The 27683-nt window shown below is 47.0% G+C and overlaps 1 protein-coding gene across 19 annotated transcripts in view; it reads left to right on the forward strand.

Annotated features, from left to right (window-relative positions):
• Window positions 1-27683, forward strand: part of Arhgap10 (Rho GTPase activating protein 10) — a 261750-nt gene that overhangs the window by 65206 nt on the left and 168861 nt on the right. For all 19 annotated transcript variants that reach the window (XR_005496688.2, XR_010060031.1, XR_005496687.2 and 16 more), the window contains exons 2-4: window positions 1706-1801; window positions 1875-1936; window positions 22566-22637. Coding sequence is in view for 16 of the 19 variants with exons in the window: in XM_039097993.2 (XP_038953921.1) it covers window positions 1706-1801; window positions 1875-1936; window positions 22566-22637 (230 nt within the window). In the remaining 3 variants the exon portion in view is untranslated. The remainder of the gene's footprint in view (window positions 1-1705; window positions 1802-1874; window positions 1937-22565; window positions 22638-27683) is intronic.

Consider the following 27683-nt stretch of genomic DNA (forward strand, 5'->3'; position numbering starts at 1 on the left):
TGCATGCACACAAACAGGACCGACTTGTGTGCTGCTGCTCTTTGTTGGGGTTGAGCTGGGGTTATGAGAGCGTCTCTCTGTAGTCCAGTTTGTCCGTGAACTCATGACTGTTTTTGTCCCAATCTTCCAAGTGCTAGAGATGCCATCATGGGCCACCATGTCTGGTGCAGTGCATTCTGACAGAGCCCATTTGCAAAATGAGTAAGGAGTTGTTCAAAGTGAGGCTGCAGTCTGCCATTATTTAAAATAAGTGCATGGCATGAATTAGAATCCCTCCACCATCTCTACCTTATAGGTAGAACTTTCTTCTTTCTCTCCAAATCGGGGTGTTTTCCTATGTTCAGTTTTCTGCACTTCACATTGTTGAGTACATACTATGTTTTTTTTTGTTTGTTTGTTTGTGCTGTTAGCAGATATTCCCCCAACTCATGACAGGGATGAGTCATACTAAGAGTTTTCTGTTGCACATTTGCAAATATCCATGTGCAAGTTTTATCTTGGAAACTTGCCAGAATCTCTGAGTCATAGGAGTTTATCAAATTTACTCAAAATTGCCAAACGACAGACGTCATCACGCCACGTTCGGTGGTGAGAAAATTGTTTCTTCACACTGCTTTGGCAGTCAGGTGACTGAGCTCTCCTGAGGTTTTGTTTTTAGTTTCCTGACCACCGGTGCTGCCGCCCGGAGTCCTTTTCATATGGCCCCAGGCCACTTTGATTCCTTTTGTGACATGCATGTTTTGCCCATTGTTTTTGTTTAAAGTCCAGGTTGTAAAGTAGTTCTTTTTACTTTGTGGTCGTGTGCTTATTTTTCAGCCGTCTTCAGAGTTTTACCCTAATTGGTGTGATTAGCCAGTCCTATATTCTTAAACTTTTCTTTTGTAAGTGATCATGCCCAAACTCCGTGCATGCTAAACACATGTGCTACTGCCAAGCTACATACTTCAGTTGGCTCATTTCACATGTGGACCTTCTCTGGTACCATAACCCGTCATGAAAAGATGAGGTGACAAGGCCTATAGTTCTTTTGGAGAATTGCTTACTGTTAATATACTTTTTAAGTGACGATTTAATCTTGTCCTTAGGATTATTAGTTACCTCTGTAGTGCTACTTTCATTGGACATGTTTACTTTGAATTTTTTCGTTTCCTTGGGTTAGAGTGGATTTCCCTCCCTCTCTCCCCTTCGCTCCCTCTCTCCCTCTCTCCCCCCTCTTTCCCCTCTCTCCCCTTTCTCTCTCTTTCCCCTCTCTCCCTCTTTCCCCCTCCCCCTCCCTCCCCCTCCCTTCTCTCCCCCCTCCCATCCTCTGCTGTTGAGGTGTAGTGGTGATGGTGGTGATCAGTTCAAAGTACCTGGCTCTCTGCCCAGATCTTGCTGACTCAGAGGAGTGCTGTCAGATGGGTGTTGCTAATTGTCTTGTCAACTTCGGAATACATTCTGACCTGACTGAGGAGAAAGGAGAGTATGGGAAGATGCACAGAGAAGCTTCGGGAAGTGGGGAAGGGAGGGAATGGTGGCTTCTGTAGTGCTGGGGTGTGGGAGGAGGACAGAGGGTGATTGGCATGTGCCAGGTGGAGGACTGCAGATGGCTTGGGCTGTGCCTTTTCCAGTTTTTAGTGGAGCATAGCTCTTCTACCCCTCCTAACAGAAATGCACCCCATTCATAAAACAAGGACCCCATTCATCTGTGTGTCTTTCTTTCTAGGTCTGTCAGCTGCCCAGCGGAAGTTTGCTCACTCTCTCAGAGACTTCAAGTTTGAGTTTATCGGGGATGCTGAGACTGATGATGAACGGTGCATAGGTAAGAAGTGTGTAAGATCTGGTTTGCTTCCCTCTGCCCTGCCCAGCAGGTACTCATGCCTTTCTCCTTACAGATGCCTCCTTACGGGAATTTTCTAACTTTCTGAAGAATCTGGAAGAACAGAGAGAAATCATGGTGAGTAGCAGGGATGCAAATTTATTGATTACAAGATTTCCACAAGGGGACAGTCTGGGCTGTTTAGCCAAGCCTGACAGAAGTTTCGATGCATTTAGTGCTTTGAGTGGGTGGGATTTTCTGAGCTCTGATTTCTGGGTCTATGATGGTTCTGTGATCAGTTCTTGGTCAAGGTTCAAGATCTCTTGCGCCAGAGCAGGAAGCCAGGATCATCCTGGGGCTTCCAGCTAGAGAGTCTGAAGGGCTGAGCTCCAGGTTCAGTGAGGCTGTCTGAGAAATGAAGGTGGAGAAAGGAACTGAGGAAGACACCTGCTTGTCGACCTTTGGCCTTTCCACATCTGTATGTACACACGTATCTGCAAACAGGCATGTACACATCTGAATAGTTACACATAATGTACCCAGAATTTCATGGTGTGCAGATAGTCTGATCACACAGACTTTTCCCAGCATGTACTGACAGGTTCAACTAGTGTTTGAATAATGTCATAGTCACTAATGTCTTAGCTATCAGTAAAGACTAAATATGATATTAGATCACAGTAGTGCCATGACATCAGCTTTCTGCACTATGTCAGGTGGAGGCATGGGGGTGGGCTGGTAATGGAACATCTTGGTTTATATAAGGGTGTGTGTGTGTGTGTGTGTGTGTGTGTGTGTGTGTCTGTGTGTAAAACTTCCTTTAGCATTTAGTCATTCTTTTCTGGGATCCTGATCTTTTATTGATCGTTTATATTCTTATTGGTTGGGATCTGAGGGCTTGGTAGCTGTGGTTTGAATAGGAATGGCCCCTATAGACTCTTGTGTTTGAATGCTAGCTCATAGGGAGTGGCACTTTTACAAGATGTGGCCTTGTTGGAGTAGGTGTGGCCTTGTTGGAGGTGTGGCTTTATTGGAGGAAGTATGTCACTGTGGAGGTGGGCTTTGAAGTCTGCTATGCTCAAGCTATGCCCAGTGTGGTACACAGTCGCTTCTGCTGACTATGGATCAAGATGTAGAACTCTCAGGTTCTCTCCAGCACCATGTCTGGCTGCCCGCTGCCATGAGAATATGGACTAAACCTTGGAACTCTAAGCCTGCCCCAGTTAAATGTTTAACTTCATAAGAGTAGCCATGGTCACGGTGTTTCTTCTCATTAAGACAGGAGCAAGCAGTGCAGAGCACCTGCATTCACAGTTTAAGGCTAGCAGGGGTGGTGCTGAGTGGATGCACAGTGGGTTGTGCCAGCAGACAGGGAAAGTACTGTAGTTGAAAGCAGATGGGCGGGGAGCTGTGGGGCAGCTGTAGCAGAGAGGTTCTGTGTTGAGGGCCTTTTCGTAGAGCACTGTTAGCTGTCTTCCCTGCAGAGTAGAGCTGGCATGGAAGATTTGTTTCTGTACTCCTTGGAGGTAATTGAGATGAAGGCGGTGTAATGTGGTTTTGCGCTCTGATGGAGACTTCTCGGTTCCTAGAGATTGTTAGCTGACTGTGATTTTATCTTCAGCTTTGGAGGCCGCTGACCATGCCTCTGACTGAGGGGAGTGAGGATAATGAGGTTGGGTTCCTGGTCTAGGTTGATTGAGAGTAGGTTTGTGTCGTGCAGGGCTTTGAACCTCAGAGAACATGCTACAGCATGTGAAAACTGACGTGTGTGTGCGTGCTGAGAGAGAGAGAGAGAGAGAGAGAGAGAGAGAGAGAGAGAGAGAGATCCTGCACGCCTTTAATCCCAACACTCAGCAGCAAGAAGAAGGTGGATCTCTGAGTTTGAGCCTAGGCTGCTCAATGGAGAGAGTTCTAGGACAGTTAGAGCTGCACAGAGAAACCCTGCCTTGGGTTAAAACAAAAACAAAACATACCCAAAACAAAAAAACCAACTACTACCACCCCCCTCCAAAAAAAGAAAAAACACAAAACAAAAACAAAAACCCCAAACAAACCTAACCCTCAGAACTGATGCTTGAGAAGAGAAGCAGCTGTGGGAAAGGAAGCAGTCGGAGACAGCCACGGACACCCCAGTGTGAATAAGACACTCCAGTTTAGTTTGGGAAATCCAAAGCAAAACGATAATGTGGTGTTAAATTACATGTTCTCAGCGCCCAGTTCCACATCTGATCCTGTTTCTGCTGCATTCCTAATTCTGCTGTCGTTTTGTTTGTCAGCCTGCTATTGTGGTGTCTCATGTACAGATGTATACATTTCAAGTGCAAATACCTCAGGACATATCTCAGGAAGGTGCCACTTTAACAGTCACACAACGTGCCTCTATTCCAGAAAGCAGTTCATATCCGTTTCATTCCTTCGGTGTCTCCCAGCAGTATCTGCTTTCTCGGAATCATCTTTCCTCTTAATTTCTATTTGATTACAAATTCCTAAGTCACTTCAGGTTTGTAGGGTTTTCTTCTCTCACCCTGACCAGAATTCAGTCTTCAGAATTAATCCTTTCTGGGACCAGATCTCAAGCTTGACTTGTCCCCTTGCCTTTGCCTCTTAAATGCCAGGGCACAATTGTGTATTGCCAAATGCAGCCTACTGAGTGCTGGGGGTATAGGCATGCAGCCTACTGAGTGCTAAGGGTATAGGCATGCAGCCTACTGAGTGCTGGGGCTATAGGCATGCACCACCACATGCAGTGAACTGATTATCTCTACTGGCGGTTAACATGTCTGCAAAAGCAGAAGTCTCCTGAGTCACCGTAGAGTATAGCAATGAAATTAATAAAAGTTGAAAGGCAGTGCTGTTTAACATTGACTACATTGATATTAAGTGGCCGTCTGGGTAACCTTGTTAGTGAATACTTCTTTTGACACATAAAAACTGGATGAAATCATCATGGTCCCCGAGTCTTTAAAGACCTTTCCAAAGCTTATGAAGACATGATTGTGTCCTTGGAGTACACAACAACTGTAAACTTTGAATAAGAACAGATACTGACCTCAAGGGACTTTCAGTGTGGTGTTGGGGGATAGCTGGTAATTAGCAAGTTAATTAGAATAGACAAAGGTCTGAAGTATGACTGGAAGGAGAGGGCAGCAGCTAAGCCAGTGGCTGTGGGAGGCAGGGAAACTGTGCTGGAGCCGGGAGTAGTTTAATCAGTAACAGGAAAAATAAAATACAGTCTATGGGAGGAAAACACTAATGCTTGTAGTATTAATTACTAAAAAAAAATAAACCCTGTCTTCCTGGGGTTTGCTACTTGTTTCAAAGGTTTATGTTCCTGAAAGACAGACAGACAGACAGACAGACAGACAGACAGACAGACAGACTTTATCTTTTATCACACCTTAAACAACACAATGGTTGGGCCACTGCCTCACTTCCATGTGGCTAATCTACCTCACACTGAAGATCCTGAGTTATTACTACTTCTATGTTCTGTCTTGGCTGCCCCAGATCCAGTCAGGCATCCCTCTGGGCCATGCTCTCCCTGTCCTTCACATGGTGCCCATGCCTCTCTGTCCTGTACTCTTCTCAGACCTTGCGTCTCTCCTCTCCTCCACACTCTCCCAGCATGGTGGATTCCTTCTCTTGTCCCAAGCCTGGGAAATTCTAAAATCTTGCTTCTGTCTCTCCTCCCCAGCTATTGACTGTTGGCATCTTTATTTACCAATCAGAACCAATTGGGGTTGGGTTCCCAGAAGCTAAGTGCAGACCTTAAGGGGGGAAGTTTTTTGGGGGAACATAATTAGCATTTGTAATATGAGCAGCTACAAGAAAGTTTGTCCTTTCCTTCTTTCTTTTTCTTTTTTAAACTGAATACATGTTTTGTAGGACTTTGGGCTTTAGCAGGTAAATTCATGTGCCCAGAAGTTAGTAACCAACTCCCCATCTGTTTAAGCCGACAGCAGTATGTTCTTTTTTTTTTTTTTGCTTTTTTCTTTTTTTTTCGGAGCTGGGGACCGAACCCAGGGCCTTGCGCTTGCTAGGCAAGCGCTCTACCACTGAGCTAAATCCCCAACCCCAGCAGTATGTTCTTATCCTTCCTCCAAACCTAAGCAGGGCCATACTTAGTTTAGCAAGTACCACTGTGTGTTTGCTACGTGCCCAGTGCTGTGTTGTGACAGTTCTTTCTCTCGAGTAGGTGGCTATCCACCAGGGGAAGTGGGCAGAAGCACATGTGGTTAGTGGTTCTGCAGTAACAGAGGCAGGGGAGATCCTGGAGAAGTCAGTGATGAGCAGGGTTAGCCAGTTAAGCACAGATGAGCCAAAACGCTGGGTCCTTCTTGAGGGGAAAACTGCTTCCATTTCAAGACGAGTGAAGTGCACGTTTGAGTATCCCCTGCACTCCTCCGTGGCTATTAATACAGAGTTCATGGGTGTGGCTCAGTGTAGACCGTGCTCAGTGTGAAGAGTCAGTCCCTGGCATCAAGCAAAACTATGAACTGAAATTCGTGAGTCACTGGAAAAGGAAGCAGGCACAGTACCAGTTAAGGAAAAGAAGTCCCCATTTGCTTTCACACCCAAGCATTGATCTCCCTGAGCAGATACGCGCAGCCTGACTGTCAGTGTTTTTCAGGACAGGGTTTTGAAGTGAGTAATTTTTTTTTTTTGACTGATTGTGGAAGTGAAGAAACCTAAACCAGGGGGCTGAGCTCGACATAGTAAGAGGCTGGAACTGGTAGGGCTGCGTCTGCGCATGCTGTCCCAGGGAAGCTGCCAGCATTCCTGTGATGTTGTGTGGCCTGACAGGACATGGTGTACTTGTCTGAGGTGGGCCATTGGCCAGGAGTCTAGGGACTTTTAAAATAGTGCTACAGCCTTTTTGAGCATCTCTAAGAAGCCCTGTGTACCGTATTTACTTCTCTGAGTAAATCCTTTGAACAGATTGAGTTTTGTTTTCTTGCCAGTCTGTACGTGAGGATACAGTTTCCGACGACTCTGACAAATCAAGAGTAGGGGTTTGGACTAGGGTGAGGGAAGCTGCAAGAACAAACAGTGCATGGGGGAGATGGAAGGCAGAGCTCTCCAGGGGTGTCTAGAGGCGCCTTAGACGCAGGTGTCTGGGCAGAGCATCCTCTCTGCCTTTATGTATTATGGACGCACACACACACACACACACACACACACACACACACACACACACACACATATACACACACACACTGAGCTCTTCCTATAATCACTTTGGCGTATGACACTCAGTTTTTATTCCAAACTATTATTGTTTTTCTATAAAGATGTTTTCTAGTTACTGAAGTAATATTAAAGTAAATGAATGTTTTTACTCTTTGGGAGAGAACTTGGTACTGTTCCTTCTTTTGTGTGTTCCATGGCAGGTGTTCTTTGAGTACGGTGACTGGGCCAGCTTCACCATCTAGTGTGATGGTTAGTTTCCATCATCAATGTGTTAGGATTTGGAATTGCCTAGGAGACCCATCTCTAGGCTTGTCTGTGGGGTGTTTCCAGAAAGGGTTAACTGAGTGGCAGTGTGCACCCCCCTGCATGTGGACAGTACTGTGCTATAGTTTGCTTCATTTGCTGCTGTGTTGTACACTCTGAGCCACAATACATTTGTTTCCCTGTTAAGTTGTTTTTGTCTGGCATCTTGTCTCGGCATCAGGAGATGATTAACATACTGGTGTTTGCTAGAAACATCCATTCTCAGACTATACCCAGACCTGCTAAGTTCTGAAATCTGAACCGCTAGCCCATGAACTCTCCTTTGCCTCAGAGTTAGGTCTCTGAAAAAGTTAGAAAATCATTTTTGATGGTTTTATGCCAACCAGGGGTTTAAAGGACTCTTAACAGCTGTGCTTTTACTTGCTGTTTTCAAGGGGTTGGAAGCTGTCTCCATATGTAGTTTGTGTTAATTGAATAGGGTTTAGTGTTAATAGTCTAGTGCTACACAGTTTATATTGAATGTTGCTTACGAATGAGAATCTGCCCAATAGATGCTACAGACCACTGGACAGTATTGGCCAGGCTATGCTGTTTATAAGTCGTAAGCATAACAACAATGTAGTCAGTTCTCCCCAGGGTAAGGGGCACATTTGTCTGTGATTCTGCTGGCAGAGAATGTACAGGATGGGAAAAATCTAGCAAGTCTTCGTGAAGGTAGTTCTTACTTGGCTTTCAGCGTTGTCCATGACAGTACGAGGACACACCTTTAATCCCAGCACTGGGGAGTTAGAGGCAGATGGATCTCTACAGGTTGGGGCCAGCTTCAGGACAACTAAGGCTACACAAATGAACCCCGTCTCTAAAAACCTGATACAAAGCAACCCCAAAGCCGAAGTTGCCCATTATTTAATTTTACAAAGGTTTCTTTCTCTCTTTGCAAATGACGCTTAGCATTTGCTGGTAACATTTTCCGTCACTCCGTCACCCTGTCATCTCATAAGCCTGGGGCAGTTTCGTCAGGTATGCATGCTGTTGTAAATCTTACTGTCAGGGATGTCTCGGTTGGGGATTTACTTTTGCCTATCTAGAATACTTAAGGAATTACATCCACGATAAACTCAACTTGTAAGTGTGGCCTGAGTGTGACTGATGTGGCCAGGAGACTTGGAACCAGTTTTGGGAGAAGCCTTATGTTCGTGAGTCAGTATTCTCTTTGCTGACTCATCGTCATGTGTTACTCTCCTGTCTCCGTCAGATTCCACTTCCCCATTGGAACTCATGTTTCCTCTATTTCATAGTCTTGTTTCTAAGGAATTGGCTTACTTTAGATTGTACATGTGCCCACAGACCCAAGAGCCACCAGAAGCTCGTCAGCTCAGTCCTACAGTTGTCTAAACTAGGGTCTTACTGGAACCAGCCGGATCGACTATTTCATGGCACATACTTCCGGATGCTCTGGGGCCTCACGGATTGTTCATGAGTTAGAAAGATAAGAGGAAATTGTAGCCCACTGAAGTAAACAGTTTGTTCTATAGCACTAAGTTGGGAACCACTACCATGCTAGGAGACTATCAAAGGAGAGAAACATTCTGTCCCTTGCCTTCAGCTGTTTGTAACTTAGACTTTCTCTTCATCTCTTCTTGGCCAGGGTCCGCTTGGGTGGTGTGTGTGTGGGGATGGGCAGGGGGTGCATGGTCTGGAGATTGAGTCCTGGGCTTTGTGCTCACATTGTCTCAGTGGTTGCACCTTCAGTTCTTCCCCTCCAGCTTTGAGCATGAGGGGATGTGTGTAAGCAGATACATGCCCGGGCTTCAGTCCTCTTGAGTAGATGGGAGTCTGTTTCTTCTTGCCCGTGTAAACAAGTGCAGGTTGTAAGTATTTCAGTTCAGTCATTAGATGACGGATTGGTCATAGAGGGAGTAGTGAATCTCTCTTTGCTTGGAAACCCTTGTTTAGACACCTTCTAGTTAAGTCAATGAAGCCCACAACCAGTGTCTCTAAAGTGGGCGCTACCACCTTGGGAGCAATTCCTGGATACTGAAGTGCGATACCTTTAAAGAAGTGCTATGTTTCCAGTATTCTTGGAGGTACAAAGGGAGACAGATTTGTCGAAGGAACCAGATCTCAGTGGCTAAGATGAAAGGTGATTCAGAAGTATTTGGACTCTGAAGAAGTTTTAGAAATATCTTAACACAAATAGTTTATTTCCTTGTTCATGCATGTATGTGACTAGAATAAACCAACTCACCAGAAACTCCTTGGAGAAACCAGAATATAAGTTCTAGGTTCACACGTAATAAAGTTTAATAACATTTCTCGTTTATGGTACATGAAATACTGGAGTATTTTCAACTTTGTGGCTTACTGTAGTCAATAAAGATGGTTCTGTATCAGTGGTGCAGTTCATTCGGGGTCAAAGGGATTACTAGCGGCCATGATCCTGTGGAGGACTCTGGGAGTTTTGCCAGTCACTCAGTAGTCCTCTTTCTGATGCAGGGAGGGGGAATGATGGGTCATTGTCTTAGTGTTAAGGCCAGGCACATCTGCCCGCAAACTGTGGCTAAGCTTAGGCAGGGAAGGAGCTCTCCTGTGGATGACCTTGCTCAGTTTTCTCCAGAGTCGCTTTGAAGTACAGTATGACCAATTCAGTCTTCTCTCGAGCTCTCTCTCTCTCCTTTCCCCACCCGTCCCTTCATTTCTTGGAATCGAATCCTCATCCCAGATGCTGCCTTTCTGGGCCTGCTCCCCTTCTCCTAATACATTTCTTAGATTTCTAAGCCTTCTCTCTGTGTCTCTGTATTATTCTGACTAGCAGACCCAAATTTTGTATCAGAGATTTGTAGGTGGGGCACAGCAGTGGGCAGGGTCCTTTTGCCAGTACTTGTTATCAACAGCAGCCAGACAGTCGAGTTTGTATACAACTCTAGGTTTACCGTCTAGGTTGTTAAAGCTTCACTCTCCAGCAAGGATTTTTTTATGTGTCTGTATCTCCGTGAGCATATGCCACACTTGTGTGAATACCCATAGAGGCCAGCAGAGGCCAGTGGATCCTCTGAAACTAGAATCACTGGACATGTCTGAGTCTCTGATGTGGATGTTGGGAATTAAAAACTTGTGTTTTTTTTTATTTCATATGCAATGGTGTTTTGCCTGCACTCTGTGTGAGGGTGTCGGATCCCCTGGAACTGGGCTTACAGACAGTGTGCGCTGCCATATGTGTGCTGGGAACTGAACCAGGGAAGTACAGTCAGTGCCCCTAATGGCTGAGCCGTCTCTGCAGCAGCAAATGGTTTAATGCTTCATGTTCTAGCTCCCGAGGATGCAGTGGGGTTTAGCTTCTTGTTCAAGACAGGTGCTTAGCTTGTGGCCACATAGGAGACTGAATTACCACGAGCCCTCAGTCCAGATGGTGGCCTACTGCCAGTCAAGGGTGGCCACACTCCCAGCGAGGCTGGAGGTCCAGGCCTTTTTGCTGGTGATGAGATGCTTGTATTGTACAGTTCTTCCTTTGATATTTTTCTTGTCTTTTTTCTTAGTTTATTGCCTTATTGAGCGCAGTATTTTCACTCAGCTCTGTCTATAATATCATTGATTGAAGGAACTATAATTTTCTTCTTCTTACTTAAAACTAACAAGCCAAAATTTAAAATTCTGTCTGATGATGCTTTTATAGCCTTCTGACAGACTAACCCTGTCACTTACTTCCATGGGTTTTGAATTCCTTCTCACAGTGTTCTGCCCAAGTATTTATTTTGTTAAAAAAAAACAAAAGCAGGGTCCTTACTGTCCCACATGCAGAGAGGATAGCGGGCCAAGGCTAAGCAAGGTTACGGACCCAGTGTCCTTATTAGGCTAATGTCCTCCTGAGATGTCCAGCAGTTTTTGAGTTATGGTTCATATTATTTATGAAGTCTAAGTTAAAAATTGTTACCAGTGAAAGGCATTAGATTTTAAAAATTATTGTAAAATACTGCTGTTTCCTCTCAGAGTTGTTTATGGATTTGCTCCATTCCTCTCCCTTTCAGCCTGTGCCTGTGTGCGTGCATGTGTGTATGGGTGTACGTATGTGTGGGTATGTGTGTATGGGCCTGCCTGCATACACGCATGCCCGAGTGTAGCTATAGACTTTGTAGAGCACAGGAGTTAAGAGGACTCTTACTTTTGCAATTCATAGAACTGGGTTTTTTCTTTTCATTTCTTTTTCTTTCTTTGCTCTTTAAAATCTGAGCCTATGTCATAGGCAATATTCTGGAAGAAAGTCTAAAACTGAGGCTCTTAGAACTTGAGTTCAAACCTTCTTCATATGTTGGTTTCAAGGTAATTGGGATTTAGGATTGGAAATCGATGAACATTTTCACTGGATTCTTTTTGTTCTTACTGGAATAACAATAGAAATGTGATAGTCGAGGGGTTGGGGATTTGGCTCAGTGGTAGAGCGCTTGTAAGGCCCTGAGTTCGGTCCCCAGCTCAAAAAAAAAAAAAAAAAAAGAAGGAAAGAAAGGAAGGAAGGAAGGAAGGAAGAAAGAAAGGTGATAGTCGGACTAGTAAATGTGGAATGTTCATTGTTGGGATGGGGGTGATCTGTGCTGTACTACGTGGCGGCTGTGGACTGAGCACTGGGCCTTCAGTACTCTTGATTTCCAGATATACACATTGTTGTCCTCAGTCCTTGGGTCCTAGTTGTTGCTGTGAGCTCCTTAAAACTCTTAGTGGCCAGTGATGGTGCACACTGTTAATGCCAGCCTTCCAGGAGCCAGAAACAGGCCTGGGAGTTCCAGGCCAGCTTGGTTTACAAAGTGAGTTCCAGGCCAGCCAGGGAGGGCTACACAGTGAAACCCTGTCTCAAAATACCAGCCAACCAAACAGACATACTACTCACTGACTTTAGTGAATTTAGGTTAGTGGTTTTGAGTTACTATTCAACTGATGTGGTTTAATGTTTGTTTCCTTAATAGGTCTAAGAGTCAGTTTAAGCTGACCCTAAAAACTAAGTGCTATATTGGGATTTCACGGCAGCTGACTCCTCTCTAGGTGTTAGCTTCCCTCTTTCCCTACAGAAGTATGGGGTGTCATTCTTTCTTCGTGATTGAAGATATTTGGATAACAAAACAAAATTATTTCCTCTGTGCTGAAAAGATAGGAGCAGTTAGAGCCGAGGCCCAGTAAGCAGAGAGAGCCTTCTGACCTCCGAAGTGGCAGGGCACACCTCTCACTGCTGATACGAAGATGCCGTGCTTTCTCCGTGGCAGAGTTTTCTGATTGAGTTCTTTTACTAGCTCAGTTCTTTAAGAAAAAAAGAGTGCTTAACTGGCCATTTTAATCCTAAGAAACTCTGATGTACACTGAAGGGAAAAGCTACAGTACAGGAGAGCAGCCAGCCACTTGGAGAAAAGCTCACAGTGTTATGAGATATCATGGATGTGTCCAGGGTGAACCTGGCGGGCCCATTCCAAGGTGTTCCCCGGGAGAAATTACGACATGTGACAGATTTGATATAGAGGGGGAAGAGAAGGGAGTGAGGGCTAGGAGAAGGGATAGACACACGGGAGCAGAGCCATGAGGACAGAGCAGAGGGTACAGAGGAGGGCAGAGAGGGGAGAGAGAGACTGGCGGGGCACCTGTGGGAGCAGAGATCTAGGGTGGCGAGCAGTCCTCACGTGCAGCCAGGTGTGGGCTGCAGCTGGGAATGGCGGCAGGTGATGATGTAAGCTTTGCTTAGGTCTCTGGGAGGCACGTAGTGAAGTCGCTTGGAAGCTAGAACACTGTGGGAAGAGGGGGGACTGACCTGTGTGGGGAGAAGTAAAGGGAAGAAGAGGAAAATGAGCAAGTCCCTCAATGCGGTGTTTGACAGATGCCGTGGTGAGGCCATTGGCCTTGTTCAGCAGCTGAAGATGACTGTGCAGGAGCAGCGTGTGCTTTAGAAATAGTTTGCACAGCGCCTTGATAGCTGTGTACACTCTGGGCACCTTAGACGGTAGAGCGTTAAGGAACACAGGCACAGCCTCTCAGCACAGCCCAGAGAGCACTGTGTAGTGGCCACATCTGAGGGTTTGTGTCCTTTTTGTTTTAAGGTACCCCAATTTCTAAAATCTTTCTCATGCTTTCAGAGGCTGTCTCATCCCGTGCCACAGGGCCCTACTGACAGCATAGGTGACCAGGCTCTGAGGCGTTTTTCCACAGTTGATTCCGAGGATGCTAGTCCTGTTCCCTGCTTTTCACTCTCATTTCTATCTCTGTGTCCGTGTGTGTGTGTGTGTGTGTGTGTGTGTGTGTGTGTGTGTGTGTGTGTGTGAGAGAGAGAGAGAGAGAGAGAGAGACAGAGAGACAGAGATCTCAAGCCAACACTTCGTGTTTGGATACATAGGTAGGATGCTGGTGGGGCTTAGAGGGTAAGCTTGGGTGTTCTATGGAGCCATCACTTGGCTTTGTTTTGTGACAGGGCCTCTCACTGGCCCAGAGATTGGTGATTTGGCCAGGCTGGCCAGCTGGCCAGTGTGTGTGCCAGGATCCTCTGGTCTCCATCTTCACACCCTAAGATTACAAACGTGCCATTATGCCGCCCCACCCCTCTTTAAAATAACTATAGGTTCTGGGGATCACTTGTATGTAACCCAATCCAATTTGTGATCTGAAAGCATCTGAAAGTTGATTTGAAATTTGATAGGCACTATTTTGGGCTAGGATTCTTCAAACAGTTATTGTTGATCAAAATAATGTAAAGTGGCATGGGAGTTGGTTTTGCAGGTGAAGACACTGGAAATAGAGGTTGATCCCTGGACCCCAGGAGATTCCTGAAACTTGTCCTCTGTGTCCACATGTGTGACATGGCGTGCACTCAGGTCCCCATAAGTTAGTACATGTGAAAAGGACAATTAGTAACAGAGTGCTCGCCTGGGAGCATCTACGGAGTCTGTAAATGTCCTCAGTGGTAGCATTCCTTTTTTGGAAAAGTATTTTTCATTTTGAGAAAACTGTTTTGTTCAGATAGATAAATCCTTGGCCCCTTTTGAGATGTCCTGTTTCAAGGAAAAATAAACAGTGTGTCCCAGCTCAGTGTTCCTTTGCTGCCGTCCGCGGCACTGGGGGTGAAAAGTAGAGTTCTCCCTGTAGTGCAGTAAAATCGGAAGTGTCTGGGAGGTCATGGGAGAGAGCAGTGGGAAGCCGCGTTTGCTCCGACTACGCATTCCTTCCGAGGCCACAGCCCCTTGGAATCCAGGATAAAATAGTGAGTGCTGTGGGGAGTGGACGTCATTCCTTGTGTTTCTTTTACACTCAGCCTGTCTTTGCTAGTAGCTCTTCAGTAGAAAGGGATGGTTTGGTGTTTTTTCCCCAGCCTGTTCATGGTTTTACCTGGGCTGATCCATTACGAACTAACGTTGCCATAGAATGTCCTTACCTAGAATGTCCTTACTGTGCACGCCCTGGAGCGTGGGTCTGTGGTAGAAGTTTAACTCTCTTTGTGCTCACAGGCCCAGAACTCAGCCTTTGATCTCCAGGGTGGGGGGCACCAAGAGCTGATGCAGTGGTTACCCTGTAGTGATTGGCATCCAGTGGGGTCTCTTGTCATTGGCAGCAGGTGTCTTAAGCTCATCTTGAGCTGGGTAAGTTACTTAATGTAAGTCTCCTTTTCCTTTGTTTTTGACACAGCAGTGGGGGTTTGATTGTGCCAAGCAGGTGTCATGGAGCTGTGTCCACAGTCATCTTTCAGTTTTGATTTTGAGAGAATTCAAGCTTCTTAGAGCCACATATCTACTGAATAGAGATGTCAGACCAGAGTCATATTGGAGACACCATTGGAAACTTTCACAGTCATTTTATTTTTTACCTTGAGTGCTGGCTTGAATACTGGTGGCCTGTGGAGTGGCGCCGTTAGGAGGTGTGGCCTCGTGGGAGGAAGCACGTCACTGTGGGGTGGACCTTGAGGCTTCTATGTTTAGGCTCCTTCCAGTGAGCCATGCTCCTCCAGCTCCGTGTGTGCCACATGCTAGCATGTTTTCCATTATGTTGATAATGGACTGAACTTCTGAAACTGTAAGGCAGGCCCATTTAATGTTGCCTTTCTAGGAGTCGTCTTGGTCATGGTATCTGTCTCTTCACAACAACGAACCCTAAGACATCTTATGTCGTGAGTCTAACTGAGTCTGGGGTTTGTGCTCTTCATCTTCTGGAGTAACATGGAAATCCAGCTCTTGCTTTGGCTTTCCCGAACTCATCGAGAGCCTCAGAATTGTGGATAAATTAGGATCTTAGGGTTCCTGGGATAACTTTCTCTAGAGAAGGACCTGTACTGGCTGGTTTTCTGTGTCAACTTGTCACAAGCTAGAGTCATCAGAGAGGAAGGAGACTCAGTTGAGGAAATGCTTCCATGAGATTCAACTGTAAGATATTTTCTCAATTAAACCTCCTCTTGGAAAGGCTTTGCTGGTGCTACAGGCTGCCGAGGGCCCCTTCACCATTAGGGACCTTGGGAGGATGTTAAGGATCCACCCTGTAGGAGTGCTCTTAGGTAGTTTTGCACACACAGGATCTCGGAGCAGATACGTAATCTTTGCCACACTTAGTTCACTTAACTTGCAGATGTATCTTTAATCTACCTGCTGCCGCCTTTGAGCAATGACACCTTCATGGTTTGCTTCTGAGGAAACCCCTGGAAGAGCTTCTTCTTTCAGTTTCCCCGCTTATAAGGCCTTTGCTCAGGGCAGCAGATCTTTAAAAGATGTAATCATTCTGTCAGTTCTCTGCTTAAAACCTCTGGTGGCTTCTCTCTCAGCCAGGGATGTTGTGACTGTGTCATGGTCTGGTGCTGTACTGGCACTCATCACACTTGGCCCTACTTTTTTCTGATTGAAGGCGTCGTTTGAACTTGCACTTGTGTCTCGCTCACTAATCAGATTTCATGAGGGCTAGGGTGCTGTTCTTTCTTGGGACCTTGTGACTCTGCCCAGGTGCTCACATATAATAGTTTACTGAGCAGTGGGTTGGCTTAAGATGGCTGTTATGGATGGTGTGGTGCCCATTTGGTACTGCAGTATTTTATGGGAATTGTCCATCCCTATCTGTTGTGACTATAACCATTTGTCAGCCTTGTTAGACTGGCGTACACTGCCAGGCTTCCTTCTTTCTTGAGCATATCAGACTCAATCGAGGATGTACTTATTATGCGTGGGTTTATTCTGCAACAGTAGTGGGCTAGATCTGGACATACAAGCTTTGCGATTGACACAGGTGTCATATATTAAATTTATATTAGATGTTTTCATATTTACTCAATTTGTATGTATGTTGGAGGGGCACACACATGCTACTGTGTGTGCGTAGAGGTCAGAGAACACCATGGGAAGTCAGTTCTCTCCTACCTTGTGGGTCTTTGGGAATCACACACCCTAGTTGTCAGATTTGGTGGCTGGTGCCTTTTCTGGCCCAAGTATCTTAATTTATGGACAGTGTCTGTGGATTGGATCGCCTTGAGAAACATTGGGAGGTAAAGCCTTTGGTGTCTATTTTCTGAGATACAACGTGGTCTGTCCCTGATCTTACTTGGATGACCAGTTCTTTGTCTCTGTTCTCTTCTTCAGTGTGTGGTGGTCTCTGGGCAGGTCCCATGGTGCTAAACGTAGAACATTTGGGTTTAAAATTCAGAATGCTTAAGATGGATGCATTTGGAAGACGAGGCCCTTCTCCCTGTGTGGACGGTTCCTCTCCTGTGTGTGTATGTTGTTGGAAGACGAGGCCCTTCTCCCTGTGTGGATGGTTCCTCTCCTGTGTGTGTGTTGTTGGAAGACGAGGCCCTTCTCCCTGTGTGGACGGTTCCTCTCCTGTGTGTGTATGTTGTTGGAAGACGAGGCCCTTCTCCCTGTGTGGACGTTTCCTCTCCTGTGTGTGTATGTTGTTGGAAGACGAGGCCCTTCTCCCTGTGTGGACGGTTCCTCTCCTGTGTGTATGTTGTTGGAAGACGAGGCCCTTCTCCCTGTGTGGACGTTTCCTCTCCTGTGTGTGTATGTTGTTGGAAGACGAGGCCCTTCTCCCTGTGTGGACGTTTCCTCTCCTGTGTGTATGTTGTTGGAAGACGAGGCCCTTCTCCCTGTGTGGACGTTTCCTCTCCTGTGTGTGTATGTTGTTGGAAGACGAGGCCCTTCTCCCTGTGTGGACGGTTCCTCTCCTGTGTGTGTATGTTGTTGGAAGACGAGGCCCTTCTCCCTGTGTGGACGGTTCCTCTCCTGTGTGTGTATGTTGTTGGAAGACGAGGCCCTTCTCCCTGTGTGGACGTTTCCTCTCCTGTGTGTGTATGTTGTTGGAAGACGAGGCCCTTCTCCCTGTGTGGACGGTTCCTCTCCTGTGTGTGTGTGTGTTGTTGGAAGACGAGTCCCTTCTCCCTGTGTGGACGTTTCCTCTCCTGTGTGTGTGTTGTTGGAAGACGAGGCCCTTCTCCCTGTGTGGACGTTTCCTCTCCTGTGTGTGTGTTGTTGGAAGACGAGGCCCTTCTCCCTGTGTGGACGTTTCCTCTCCTGTGTGTGTGTTGTTGGAAGACGAGGCCCTTCTCCCTGTGTGGACGTTTCCTCTCCTGTGTGTATGTTGTTGGAAGACGAGTCCCTTCTCCCTGTGTGGACGTTTCCTCTCCTGTGTGTGTGTTGTTGGAAGACGAGTCCCTTCTCCCTGTGTGGACGTTTCCTCTCCTGTGTGTGTGTGTTGTTGGAAGACGAGTCCCTTCTCCCTGTGTGGACGTTTCCTCTCCTGTGTGTGTGTTGTTGGAAGACAAGGCCCTTCTCCCTGTGTGGACGTTTCCTCTCCTGTGTGTGTGTGTTGTTGGAAGACGAGGCCCTTCTCCCTGTGTGGACGTTTCCTCTCCTGTGTGTGTGTTGTTGGAAGACGAGGCCCTTCTCCCTGTGTGGACGTTTCCTCTCCTGTGTGTGTGTTGTTGGAAGACGAGGCCCTTCTCCCTGTGTGGACGGTTCCTCTCCTGTGTGTGTGTTGTTGGAAGACGAGGCCCTTCTCCCTGTGTGGACGGTTCCTCTCCTGTGTGTGTGTTGTTGGAAGACGAGGCCCTTCTCCCTGTGTGGACGTTTCCTCTCCTGTGTGTATGTTGTTGGAAGACGAGGCCCTTCTCCCTGTGTGGACGTTTCCTCTCCTGTGTGTGTGTGTTGTTGGAAGACGAGGCCCTTCTCCCTGTGTGGACGTTTCCTCTCCTGTGTGTGTATGTTGTTGGAAGACGAGGCTCTTCTCCCTGTGTGGACGTTTCCTCTCCTGTGTGTGTGTTGTTGGAAGACGAGGCCCTTCTCCCTGTGTGGACGTTTCCTCTCCTGTGTGTATGTTGTTGGAAGACGAGTCCCTTCTCCCTGTGTGGACGGTTCCTCTCCTGTGTGTGTGTTGTTGGAAGACGAGGCCCTTCTCCCTGTGTGGACGTTTCCTCTCCTGTGTGTGTATGTTGTTGGAAGACGAGGCCCTTCTCCCTGTGTGGACGTTTCCTCTCCTGTGTGTATGTTGTTGGAAGACGAGGCCCTTCTCCCTGTGTGGACGTTTCCTCTCCTGTGTGTGTGTTGTTGGAAGACGAGGCTCTTCTCCCTGTGTGGACGTTTCCTCTCCTGTGTGTGTGTTGTTGGAAGACGAGGCCCTTCTCCCTGTGTGGACGGTTCCTCTCCTGTGTGTGTGTTGTTGGAAGACGAGGCCCTTCTCCCTGTGTGGACGTTTCCTCTCCTGTGTGTATGTTGTTGGAAGACGAGGCCCTTCTCCCTGTGTGGACGTTTCCTCTCCTGTGTGTATGTTGTTGGAAGACGAGGCCCTTCTCCCTGTGTGGACGTTTCCTCTCCTGTGTGTATGTTGTTGGAAGACGAGGCCCTTCTCCCTGTGTGGACGGTTCCTCTCCTGTGTGTGTGTGTTGTTGGAAGACGAGTCCCTTCTCCCTGTGTGGACGTTTCCTCTCCTGTGTGTGTGTTGTTGGAAGACGAGGCCCTTCTCCCTGTGTGGACGTTTCCTCTCCTGTGTGTGTGTTGTTGGAAGACGAGGCCCTTCTCCCTGTGTGGACGTTTCCTCTCCTGTGTGTGTGTTGTTGGAAGACGAGGCCCTTCTCCCTGTGTGGACGTTTCCTCTCCTGTGTGTATGTTGTTGGAAGACAAGTCCCTTCTCCCTGTGTGGATGTTTCCTCTCCTGTGTGTGTGTTGTTGGAAGACGAGTCCCTTCTCCCTGTGTGGACGTTTCCTCTCCTGTGTGTGTGTGTTGTTGGAAGACGAGGCCCTTCTCCCTGTGTGGACGGTTCTTCTCCTGTGTGTGTGTTGTTGGAAGACGAGGCCCTTCTCCCTGTGTGGACGTTTCCTCTCCTGTGTGTGTGTTGTTGGAAGACGAGGCCCTTCTCCCTGTGTGGACGTTTCCTCTCCTGTGTGTATGTTGTTGGAAGATGAGGCCCTTCTCCCTGTGTGGACGTTTCCTCTCCTGTGTGTGTGTGTTGTTGGAAGACGAGGCCCTTCTCCCTGTGTGGACGTTTCCTCTCCTGTGTGTGTATGTTGTTGGAAGACGAGTCCCTTCTCCCTGTGTGGACGGTTCCTCTCCTGTGTGTGTGTTGTTGGAAGACGAGGCCCTTCTCCCTGTGTGGACGTTTCCTCTCCTGTGTGTATGTTGTTGGAAGACGAGGCCCTTCTCCCTGTGTGGACGTTTCCTCTCCTGTGTGTGTGTGTTGTTGGAAGACGAGGCCCTTCTCCCTGTGTGGACGTTTCCTCTCCTGTGTGTGTATGTTGTTGGAAGACGAGGCTCTTCTCCCTGTGTGGACGTTTCCTCTCCTGTGTGTGTGTTGTTGGAAGACGAGGCCCTTCTCCCTGTGTGGACGTTTCCTCTCCTGTGTGTATGTTGTTGGAAGACGAGTCCCTTCTCCCTGTGTGGACGGTTCCTCTCCTGTGTGTGTGTTGTTGGAAGACGAGGCCCTTCTCCCTGTGTGGACGTTTCCTCTCCTGTGTGTATGTTGTTGGAAGACGAGGCCCTTCTCCCTGTGTGGACGTTTCCTCTCCTGTGTGTATGTTGTTGGAAGACGAGGCCCTTCTCCCTGTGTGGACGTTTCCTCTCCTGTGTGTGTGTTGTTGGAAGACGAGGCTCTTCTCCCTGTGTGGACGTTTCCTCTCCTGTGTGTGTGTTGTTGGAAGACGAGGCTCTTCTCCCTGTGTGGACGGTTCCTCTCCTGTGTGTGTGTTGTTGGAAGACGAGGCCCTTCTCCCTGTGTGGACGATTCCTCTCCTGTGTGTATGTTGTTGGAAGACGAGGCCCTTCTCCCTGTGTGGACGTTTCCTCTCCTGTGTGTATGTTGTTGGAAGACGAGGCCCTTCTCCCTGTGTGGACGTTTCCTCTCCTGTGTGTATGTTGTTGGAAGACGAGGCCCTTCTCCCTGTGTGGACGTTTCCTCTCCTGTGTGTGTGTGTTGTTGGAAGACGAGGCCCTTCTCCCTGTGTGGACGTTTCCTCTCCTGTGTGTGTGTGTTGTTGGAAGACGAGGCCCTTCTCCCTGTGTGGACGTTTCCTCTCCTGTGTGTGTGTGTTGTTGGAAGACGAGGCCCTTCTCCCTGTGTGGACGTTTCCTCTCCTGTGTGTGTGTTGTTGGAAGACGAGGCCCTTCTCCCTGTGTGGACGGTTCCTCTCCTGTGTGTGTGTTGTTGGAAGACGAGGCCCTTCTCCCTGTGTGGACGGTTCCTCTCCTGTGTGTGTGTGTTGTTGGAAGACGAGGCCCTTCTCCCTGTGTGGACGTTTCCTCTCCTGTGTGTATGTTGTTGGAAGTTGAGGCTCTTCTCCCTGTGTGGACGTTTCCTCTCCTGTGTGTATGTTGTTGGAAGACGAGGCCCTTCTCCCTGTGTGGATGTTTCCTCTCCTGTGTGTATGTTGTTGGAAGACGAGGCCCTTCTCCCTGTGTGGACGTTTCCTCTCCTGTGTGTGTGTGTTGTTGGAAGACGAGGCCCTTCTCCCTGTGTGGACGTTTCCTCTCCTGTGTGTGTATGTTGTTGGAAGACGAGGCCCTTCTCCCTGTGTGGACGTTTCCTCTCCTGTGTGTATGTTGTTGGAAGACGAGGCCCTTCTCCCTGTGTGGACGTTTCCTCTCCTGTGTGTGTGTTGTTGGAAGACGAGGCCCTTCTCCCTGTGTGGACGTTTCCTCTCCTGTGTGTGTGTTGTTGGAAGATGAGGCCCTTCTCCCTGTGTGGACGGTTCCTCTCCTTCTTGCGTGTGGGCGAGTGTCACACAGGTGTCCTTGTTTGAGGGGACAGTTACATGCTTTTATTCTTCACGTTGTACTCTGAATGTTCATTTTGGAAGAAATCATTATATAGTGAGTACAGAGCAGCCTTAGGTTACAGTCGGCACTTACCTGGCCTGCAGAGGGAGAAGGAACTACATTTGATTTCTGATACATTCCATTCCTTTTAAAGTCATTCACCATTTTCTCTTTATTGCAAGCTTGGGTTAAGTTTTTTTAGGCGGCGGGGATGGGGGTGGGGGTTGTAAAAGTTGGATGACACATTCCTGTGTAGTGTTTTGACGGCCTTCTCTCCTTGCGGATGTTTCTGAGTCTTGGAATTGGCAGCTGAGAGGCCACAGTTTAGTAGCATGCTCCTTCTAAGTGTGCTCTCTCCTCCCTAGGTAAATAATCCTTCTATTTGCATCATCAGCATTTCATGGTTTTGAATGAAAAGCCGCAAGTGAGTCACTGTAAGCCATGAATGAGACTGTGGCGTGTGTGTGTGTGTGTGTGTGTGTGTGTGTGTGTGTGTGTCCCTCCTTTTGACCCCCTCCCATCATGCCAGGCCTGCGAGCAGGTCATAGCACTTGCTCTGACTGTGGAAGTTGCTGATCCACCTTCTCCCCTCTCAAGGACAAGGAATTGTCAGTGGGGCAGTCTAGTCCAGATTCCTTGTATTTGGAAGAATATCCACAGTTCTCAGTCCTTCTCTTAATTCAGTCCGAGGACCAATTGAAGGAATGTAATTGACTTGTAAATCTCTGAGGAGGAGGAGGTGAAAACCGTGGCCTACAGAAGTGTTCTGTTGGTGGGTATGATAGAGCCCTTTGTTGTTTCCGGATAGCCTCCTCGCTGTTCTGTGGAGAGCTGTGGGGCTGAGTGGGGCTGAGTTCCATGATCCTCGCCAGCTGCTCCAGCTCCCTTCCCTGAAAACATTTACAGATGTGCAGCCTTTTAGTACGTCACACATTGACTTAGTTGTTACACTGACAGAATGAGTAAAACTGCCAAATGTGCTGGTGTTCATTTTACTTCAGGGTGGAGTGCAGGCCGAAAGGGAGACACTGCTTTTTCCTAACGCTGTGTTCTTGTTATTACTCTTGTTCTCTAGGCATTAAGTGTGACTGAAACCCTGATTAAGCCCTTGGAGAAATTCAGAAAAGAGCAACTTGGAGCTGTAAAGGTTTGTGTCTAATTTGAACCCACTCAGAAACAGAACACGCCCGAGTCCCTGCTGCTGCTATACACGTGGCTTACCTCTGGCAGAGTCGAGGGAGGTGCTGGGCTAGACCATCTGTTGTTTGATGTTTGAAATGCACTTTTTCCCCTCAGGGAGGGGAAATTGAAAACAAAACAAAACACCTAGATGGGCAGTAAAACATCCGCTAATCATCTCTGGTGAGACCACGCTGAGGAGAGTCTTCTTCCCTTTCTAGATAGAAGTCTCTCCACCGTAGAGTGCAGTGCAGTGGTGTGTGCATGCTTCTCTGGTTTGTGGAGAACTAGCACTGTGCTAGACTTTATGATTAGGGACATGAGAGTGAACTACAGCCTCACACTCAAGGATCTGAGATGCAGCCAGGATTTCTGGGAACAATACAGCAAGCGGCTTTGCCACAGGGGAGCATGAATCTATTTTAGCAGCTTCTAAGGTTTGTGGTCTTAGCCTTAAAGTTAACCTAGAGAAATAATTTCCATCACCTCCACTTCCTGGCCTCCCTCCCTTCCCTCTCTTCCCTCCCCCTCCCTCCTTCCCCTCCCCTCCCCTCCTTGTGTATGTGTGAGAGACAAAACATTTATGAGTTGTCAACCACTGAGAGCAAAGAGACAGCCAAAATAAATTTGAAGTAGGGAAGAGACCTTCCATGTTTGTTACTTTCTTCCACACAGCACTGGGGATGTGAACTTTGTCCCCTTTCCCTTGATATTCATAGACAGAAAAAGCCCTGGCCCTTCCCCTGCGCAGGTTTTGTATTGTTTCTTTCTTCTGTTGAACATTAGCAAAATCTTCTCCGATGCCTTTTCCCTTCTCCTGGGCTTCCTTTGTGTTCTAAACGGGCCCCTCACAGGGAGAGATTACTGCGCTGATCTAGTGTATGGCTCAAGCTGTGCAGTGACCAAATACTATCTCTAAGTCCTGTTTCTGGCAGCAGGGTTTTTGAAGAATTTAGCTACATTCTTGGTCAGTACAGTATGGGGAATTGCTGTCCTGTCTGTTGGTGACCCCTGGAAAAACCAAGTGGGACCCTAGAAAACTCCCTACCCTTAAACATAATAAACAGAAGTGGTTGCTTCTAAGAGTCGTACATACATAGCCATCCCTTACATTATGTCGTTAAATCTTTAATGATCATGTCTCATTTATTACCTTCCAGAAGCCTCCACCTTGCCTTACCATAGATATCTAGAAAGGAGCTTGTTTGGTCAATAATAGTTCTGTAGGAACTAGAGAGGAGTTGCAGTTTAGGTCCGTGTGTGTGTGTGTGTGTGTGTGTGTGTGTGTGTGTGTGTGTGTACACACATGTGTGTCCCTGCTTTCTAGACACTCAGTTTTTGACAACCCCATCTTTGTGTTCCTTTGGCTAGCGTGCTTGCATGATATGCTTTAATAAAGACTTTCTTAGTTTGAAGAGCTTCTTGAACAGCACAGAACTGTTTTCCTGTGGAGATAACAACAGAGTATTTAAAAGTTGCAGGCCTGGGAGTCTCCAGGTGTCTCTGTCAGCATCTTGACTTCTCCTCTCCCCATGTGCTGACCTCACCTGCTGTGCCTCTCTGTGGGGCTTTTTGGTTTCATCTGTGCCTGCATTCTCTCGTTTCCAGAAGCCTAATGACATGTTTAGCTCTGGTTTAAATGTAATCTAAGGCAATAGGCGGTTTTTGTAAATTGGATGTAAAAAGCCTTCTAGGGTTCTCTGGATGGTTTTGTTCTGTTTTGCTGTACCTTCCTTGACGCATGTCTGCCAGGTTTGGGCTTGTTTCTGTTTTGCAGGTTCTTCTGTTTTTCTTCCTGTGGGCTTCATGGGATCCAACCCTGTGTGAGCGCTCACTGGCCTTGGCACGCTGGCAAGACACTGTGTACACTGGGCTGTGTAATGGTGCCGCTGGACATTTACATAAGGCTTGCTTCATCTCTTAACTCATTTCCACGCTCTTTCCTTCTTCTGGACAGTGTTGGCATTTATTTTGCAGTGTCCCCAAGCACCTTGAAAGCCATTGCTCATTAGAGGCAAGCACACGAGTAAACTGTGCAAGTACAAGAATCTAAAATTGCTTTCTCGGACCCCTCTGAACTAGTAGCAGGAGCATGTAAGAATGAAGTGGACGCCCCAGACTGGTCTGACTGACTGACTATTCAGCTGACCGTGGAGAGAGCGGAGTTTGACACAAAAATTTAAACACGGGACTTGAAACAAATGTTGTTTCATAGATTATCACTTCTCACTCCTGCCTGGGACCAAACTCGTCACATTTTAAAAACATTTCTTTCCAAGAATATGTCTAACAGATAGATTTAATAAAAACTGACTTACCAAGATTCTGTAAACAACTGCAAAGTGTTGGTGAGACCAGCCCACTGGAGTGGTTTATCATATCGAGTGCTTTGGTAAAACAGGAGTGTTGCTGTGGGTAATCCTGTTACTTTCATTTTAGTTATAAAGCACCTACTTGTGCCTCAGAAGGCACAGCGTGAGGCCCTGGGGCACACAGGGTGCTGAAGTGGGTAGACTCACCCCGGGACTGGGTCTCATTGGCAGCGGGATGTTAGTGGGGCGTGGAGAATGGAAAGGAGGTGGAGGACTCTGCTTCATGGGGTGTTGGAAGAGCATCCTTGGTGATAGCTGCTCGCACTGGGTCCTAAGCCCTGTGAGGAGTAGTCCCTTCACCTCCTCACTCATATACAGAGAGAAGACTTGGAATGCCCTAAGAAAATGGTTAAATTCTCTAGACTCCTCAAACACTGGATGTTATTTAATGTTTATATGTGAGAGGTAAACCTTTTAGTTTCTCAAGAAAAGTTCTGAAATGTAGATAACTGTACAAAGATAGTCACATTAAAGAAAATTTAATACGAAAAATCCTCTCTCTCCCAAAACAAAAGTAAAATTCTGGCACAATATGTAGTTACATTCATGTTTTTATGGTTTATTTTATTTATTTATTTATTTTTTTTGGTTCTTTTTTTCGGAGCTGGGGACCGAACCCAGGGCCTTGCGCTTCCTAGGTAAGCGCTCTACCACTGAGCTAAATCCCCAGCCCCTATGGTTTATTTTTTATGGAAAGGTAAACGTGTTGGTAAAAGGTATAAAGGTAGCCGTGAATTGAGCGTCCAGTTCCTTTCTGACATTGGTGGCAGCCTCCCTCCCCTCCTTTGTTGTTTACCCTGTTAGCTGGGTGGCTGTGCACTGTTCTGAAATGCAGAAGGTTCAGCTTTCCTTAGACAGTGTTTCATTCCGAGGTCTGATGGCGATCTCTGAAGTATAGCCTCATTTTTTCCTTGTGACTCAGCCCATCTGGAATTAATTTTGACACGGGTGGGGTTCAGTTTCTGTTTCCCAGTCAAACAGTTAACACCGATCTGCCTAGTTCAGTGATGCATTTAAATGTGGGGCGCTCTCCTCCGGGCGCCTTTGTGTATATTTTACCGTGAGTGCCCTTTAAGAGGTCTGTGAATGTGAGTGGCGGGTCTCAGGTTCGGGAACTCCTCTCCCATGTATATATTTACATTGTTCTTATTTTATCCCACGCTGCTAAATTTAAGCCATATCTCTGTCTTTTCTCACATGTGCGGTTTTATAACACTATAAGGTATCTTCTCATGAGTGATATTTAATCTTTGCTTGGTTTAGTAATTTTATAAAAACATGTTGATATGTTTTCAGCTGTTTGATGAAAATTAGAAGAGGTGGCACACGCTTCCCGAGTGGAGACAGCCAGGTCTGTCACAGTTGCTCCTGCAGGTGACCATACACCAAGTGACCACGCGTATCCAGGTCGCAATGGAGTCTCCACGATGCCACTTTTAAATAGATGCTGTGGTGGAGTCCACAGTGTGGGGTGGACAGGACTTCCTGCTATTAAAATAGTCGACAAGAAGCTCAAGGAAAGCGGAGAGATGGTAGCTGTCTCTAATTGTAATAGACCGTACACGTACAGAGATGCTATGAACTACCCTGGTCATAAAGATAAAGGAAAAATGCTTCTGTTTCAGAGGCAGACTGAAAAGTTGGAAGCTGAAGGAAAGCTGCCTGACTCCCACGTTGTCCCTCACCCACCATGGACTATGGTTGTCAGCATAGGACATCCCAGGCCGTTCTGAGGAAAACTTAGATTCTCCTTGTCAGGCATTTTGGGAGACGACTTACCGACCATTCTATTTTTTACGTGCGGGTGTTTTGCTTGTATGCATGTCTGTGCACCGTATGCAGCACTCACCGAGTCTGATTTCCCGGGCCTAGAGTCAGAGTTTCTGTTTAGGCGCTAGGAAAGGAACGTGCTCCTGGAAGAGGACCGTCTCTCTACCCCACATTTTTGTTTTTTAGCTTTTCCACTTGGTAACTGGAGTTGGAGCATTTAATAATTGGGAAAAATCAACACTGATTCCCAAGTCTCATCTTCATGAATGTAAGGATTAATTCGTGGTCTTACAGGACGAGGCAGAGGGCGGTCCTGTCCTCAGATCCTACAATGTGTCCTGTGTAGTGCGGGCATGAATACCAGGACACAAAACAAATCACATTCTTTGTTTCATCTTCCCTAAAAGAGAAAACTCCTGCTAGGAAAGGCTGTGGTAGGTCGCCATTGCTGACTTAGGAAGCTAAGGAAGGGGATGTGCTGGGACGCTGTGAGCAGCAAGCAGGACCGTGACGTCTACGACATGCTTGTAGTATCCAAGGACGTAGCGTGTTCTCATGAGGCTAAAAGTGTTTGCTAAAAATGTGTCTAGCTGAGCAGTGCCTTCTCTGTCGTCTTTACATTCAGAAGCTGGGTTACTTGTTTTCTCAAGATGCCTTCATAGCAAAAGTAGACTGTAGTTCCAGGCGGTGCTGGAGAAATTCACCGTGAGTTGAGCAAACCAGCTGATGTCAGTGTCATTGTTGTGTTGGGGTCTGTTGACCAATTGCAGCTTCTCTTCACTGCTCTATGCATCTGAGGCAGGGATGGAACTCTGGCAGTTCTGCGTAGAGCGTTGTATATTCAACCTGAACTCTGACGATTTCCCTGAGAT

The sequence above is a fragment of the Rattus norvegicus genome, chromosome 19, assembly GCF_036323735.1.
Source record: "Rattus norvegicus strain BN/NHsdMcwi chromosome 19, GRCr8, whole genome shotgun sequence".
NCBI lineage: Eukaryota > Metazoa > Chordata > Mammalia > Rodentia > Muridae > Rattus > Rattus norvegicus.